The following is a 5,000-nucleotide window of genomic DNA, read 5'->3' on the forward strand; positions in this document are numbered from 1 at the left end:
GGCGCGGGTGGGGGGCGAGGGGAGGGAGTGCCGCAAGGTGAGGGCTCCGCGCTGCCTTAAGACGCCGCCGAGCGTCCAGGCTGCGGCTCAGAGCTTGCAGCGCGGCGCGCTGGCCAGACCTGGGGGCACAAGCGCCTGGCTCCCGCCGCTCCTGTGGCCCGGTGCCTGGTGCCTGGTGCCCAGTGCCCCGTGCGAGCCCACAGCCTCGGGCGCCTCGGGAAGCAGTCTGTTCGAGACCCGCACGCCACTCCGGTAGAGCGACGCCTCCAGCAGCAACAGGTAAGTGGCGGGCCCATGCTCCAAACGCAGTGGCCCCAGCACGGGACTGGACTTTGAGCTCGGGAGCCAGGAACACCCCATCCTCCGCGATCCGACGGCAGGGCAGCGGTGTGGCCGCTTCTCCCAGTCCCTTGGCCATCCCCTCAACCTCGGGTTTCCCCTCGCAGTTTCTTTCGTGCGTTCTCCCCACCACCAACAACAATTCTCTTGGTTCCTCATCCTTTCTCTCATCCTCTCTTTTCTTATTCTTTTTCGATGTCACTGTTCCATCTCTCTGTCTCTCGATCTCTCTCCCTAGCTCTCTTTCTCTTTCTGTCTCTATCTCTCAATTTTTCTCACTCTCTCTCAGACTCTCCCCAACAGTCTGGCACCCCTGCCTCCTCTCCTCTCCCCAGCTCACTCTTCCCAACACCCACCGCAGATATCAGGTGGGCTGGAGAATGCAGAAATGATGCAGAATGGGTGGGAGGGGGTCATGCGGAGAAATAGGCATCCTCCCTGCATCCACCACGGCTGTGCTGCTGAGAAACTAGGAGATTTATCCGCTAGAGCCCGTGGTGGACAAGGTGGCAGCTGGTTTCCATGGCAAAATTAAGTCGACAGTGAGATAGAGATCACAGTCAGAGATCCAGCCAGAGAAAAACCGAGGTGAGGGATCATCGGAGAAAAATGGAGACAGAGAGATACACACACACCGAAATATACACAGAAAGTGTTTAGTGAGAGTCTTGGGGAGAAGTGAGACACACAAAAACCGATTCTAATTGCACATGATAGAGAGTGAGCCTGAGTAATGGAGAAACAGATAATCAAGAGGGACAAGCAGCCGAAACCGGTTTGGCTCAGTGGATAGAGCATCGGTCTGCGGACTGAAGGGTCCCAGGTTCGATTCCAGTCAAGGGCATGTACCTTGGTTGCGGGCACATCCCCCGTAGGAGGTGTACAGGAGGCAGCTGATGGATGTTTCTCTCTCATCTATGTTTCTAACTCTCTATCCCTCTCCCTTCTTCTCTGTAAAAAATCAATAAAACATTTTTTTTTAAAAAAAAAGAGGGACAAGCAGTAGATCTTCAGAGAGCAACGGAAAGAGACAGGCAGACAGTGATAAAGAGAGAACTTAACACATGGAGAGACAAACATCAGGGGAAGACAGGGAGAGACAGAGATGAGAGGATTTAGGAAAGAGCAAGCACAGTAATAGAGAGAAAGTGAACACATAGAGAATCCGAGGGAAACACAGCAACAGGAGAGTTGGAGAGACAGAGAGACCTAAGGACACACATACACAGCGAGTGATACTGAGGAGATGTGTTAGGGACCCACAAAGATTGTCAGAGAAATGGAGAGACAAGACATCATCAGGAAAAGTCCTGGAAGTGCATGTTCTAGTGAGCCACAGTCAGTGACAGGCAGACACACAGAGAGAAATAAGAGTGCATCAGAAAGAGATGGAGGAAGAGACAGTGATAAGGCTGAGATAAAGAGGAAGAGAGATAGAGACACACATACAAAGCTACAGAGAAAGTCTGCTAGTGAAAGAGACACAGAGAGACTGAGAGACAAACTGACCAAGAGTTGGAGAGACTAGAGTACACAAGAGACAGAAATGAAATGTGAAATGTGACAAGCTGACAGAGACTGACAGCATGCATGTGCTAGCGAGAGTCTAAGAAATAGAGACAGAGGGCAAAGTGAGAAGCAGGGTGAGAAAGTTGGAGGAAAACTGTGAGACATATACACACCCTCCAGGAGATACAGAAAGAGTGTGCTAGAGACACTGGAGAGAAAGAAAGAACTGAACATAAACAGGCTGGGACACAGCACGTGCAGGCGCTACCGGAAGAGACAGCTGGGGAATCTTGAGAAACCCAAACTCTGTGACTCAAAGATAGTAGCACACACGTGCATGCTCCAGTAGGAGAGACAAGTGGGAGGGACTCAGAGACCTAGAGAGAGGCAGAGAGACCTGGAGAGTAAGAGAAGGATTGAGAGAAAGCCAAAGGAGGCTGTGCGATGACCTTGGGAAGGGGATTAGGCAGCACTGCTGCCCAGTGCTGAAACCCTGAAGCTGGTGCCCCTTTGACTAACCTGGCCCATGTGTTTCTTTCTTTCATCCCCAGCAGTGAGTGTGGTCCATGCACCCCTTTACCACCTGCTGGTGCCGGCTCCAAGCCTGAACCCTGTCTTACATACGCCTACCACCGATATGACCTCAACCTGCACCAATACTACTCGGGAAAGCAACAGTAGCTACACGTGCATCCCATTCTCCAAAATGCCCATCAGCCTGGCTCACAGCATCATCCGCTCGAGCGTGCTGCTCATCTTTCTCACTGCCGCATTCATTGGCAACATAGTGCTGGCACTCGTGTTGCAGCGCAAGCCTCAGCTGCTGCAGGTGAACAACCGCTTCATCTTTAACCTCCTCATCACTGACCTGCTGCAAGTTTCACTCGTGGCCCCCTGGGTAGTGGCTATGTCTGTGCCTCTCTTCTGGCCCCTCAACAGCCACTTCTGTACTGCCCTGGTCAGCCTCACTCACCTGTTCGCCTTTGCCAGTGTCAACACCATCGTTGTAGTGTCAGTGGATCGCTACCTGTCTATCATCCACCCACTCTCCTACCCAGCCAAGATGACCCCACGCCGGGGTTACATGCTCCTCTATGGCACCTGGATCTTGGCCATCCTGCAGAGCACACCACCACTCTACGGCTGGGGTCAGGCTGCCTTTGATGAGCGCAATGCCCTCTGCTCCATGATCTGGGGGGCCAGCCCCAGCTACACCATTCTCAGTGTGGTGTCCTTTATCATCATTCCACTGGCTATCATGATTGCCTGCTACTCTGTGGTATTTGGTGCAGCCCGGCGTCAGCATGCTCTTCTGTACAATGTCAAGAGCCACAGCTTGAAGGTTCGGGCCAAGGACTGTGTGGAGAATGAGGATGAAGAGGGAGAGAAGAAAGATGACTTCCAGGGTGAGAGCAGGTTCCACAGCCAGAATGAAGGAGAGATCAAGACCAAGGAGGGCAGTGTGGAGGCCAAAGAGGGCAGCATGGAAGCCAAGGAAGGGAACATGGAGGCCAAAGGCAACAAGGAGGTCAAAGAAAGCAGCTTCATAGCCAATGATGGCAGCATGGAGGGTAAAGAAGGTGGCACCAAAACTGAGAGCAGCATGAAAGCAGGCAGCAGTCAGATAGAGGTCAACCAGTGCAACATTGACTTGGGTGAAGATGACATGGAGTTTGATGAGGACAACATCAATTTCAGTGAGGATGACATCGAAGCAGTGAACATCCCAGAGAGTCTCCCACCAAGTCGTCGAAACAGCAAAAATGACCCTCCTCTGCCCAGGTGCTACCAGTGCAAAGCTGCTAAAGTGATCTTCCTCATCATTTTCTCCTACGTGCTATCCCTGGGGCCCTACTGCTTTCTAGCAGTCCTAGCTGTGTGGGTGGATATCCAAACCAAGGTACCCCAGTGGGTGATCACCATAATAATCTGGCTTTTCTTCCTGCAGTGCTGCATCCACCCCTACATCTATGGGTACATGCACAAGACCATCAAGAAGGAAATTCAGGATATGCTGAAGAAGTTCTTCTGCAAAGAAAAGCCCCCAAAAGAAGATAGCCACCCAGACCTTCCTGGAACTGAAGCTGGCACAGAGGATGGGACTGAAGGCAAGGCTGTCCCTTCTCACAGTTCTGCCACTTCACCTTGAAGTGAGTTCTAAAGCAAACCTTGAACTGCCTACAGTACAGAAAACAGGAACAGATTTATTTTCAATGGACCACTCACAATCCCATTAACACCAACCCATACCATTCCAGGCAAAGGTGTTGCACGCATCCATCTCACCACAAGATAGATAAATATATGGAAGAGGTAGGAACGGTGTCTTTCCTTAAAAGTGTGTCCCTCAAAGCACAGACTTGAGGATTCTGACTGAAATTTCCCCCAAAAAATTATTAGGTTCCAAATTTCTTAAAGCAACAAGGTCTATCCATTTTGGACCTGGACTTGGTATTTAGTGTGTCTCCCCAGAGCTACAAGGTGTCAGCTTTCACTCTGAAGGAAGAGGAAGATGAAGTCTATGAACTTAAAGACTTTTAGGACCTCACGTCAGGAGGTAATGGGCAAGGGTTACAGCCTATGTTTAACTGAAAGAAAAGCAATGGGCCAAATCATTCATGGAACCCAAGAAGCAGAACCTGACTGACTGATCAATGTATGAGATCTACAATCTGGTGCGAAGACTATTGTGGAAACTAAAAGTATCATGTAGCTAAAATACCAAAGTTTCCAGATCCTCTACAGCAGGGGTGGAGAATGCCCGGCCTGTGAGCCGTGTAAGGCCTGCAAAATCATTTGGTCTGGCCCTGCCAAGGCATTAGGGGTGAGTTAATTAAATGTTTGACCAAATATAGCAGGTTAATTTTAAGTTGATAATTTTGTATGGCCCACAAATTATGTTATAAATATCCAAATGGTCCTTGGCAGAAAAATGTTCCCCACCCCTGCTCTACAGGGATCCAGAAAAGTGGAAGAGGAAAATAGGGCATGTTTGAAATGGGAAGCTAGTCCAAGGGAGAAGATAGAGAAATAACATGAGGCTAAATAGTTGAGTTTTTTCTATAAAACCCTAGGTTTGTGCATGGCCTGGAAACAAGGTCATTTTATGCAAATGGAAAACTATCAATAGACACTAATTTATTTCCTTTATC

The 5,000-nt window shown here is 49.9% G+C and overlaps 1 protein-coding gene across 1 annotated transcript; it reads left to right on the forward strand.

Moving 5' to 3' along the window:
- Nucleotides 1-2,485: 2,485 nt before the first annotated feature.
- On the forward strand, nucleotides 2,486-3,997 carry GPR101 (G protein-coupled receptor 101; the record flags this gene model as incomplete). The annotated part of the gene is made up of 1 exon (XM_079764416.1): nucleotides 2,486-3,997. The coding sequence occupies one exon, from the start codon at nucleotides 2,486-2,488 to the stop codon at nucleotides 3,995-3,997; it is 1,512 nt and encodes a 503-aa protein (XP_079620542.1).
- Nucleotides 3,998-5,000: the final 1,003 nt, after the last annotated feature.

Source organism: Cnephaeus nilssonii (genome assembly GCF_951640355.1).
Source record: "Cnephaeus nilssonii genome assembly, chromosome: X".
Taxonomy (NCBI): domain Eukaryota; kingdom Metazoa; phylum Chordata; class Mammalia; order Chiroptera; family Vespertilionidae; genus Cnephaeus; species Cnephaeus nilssonii.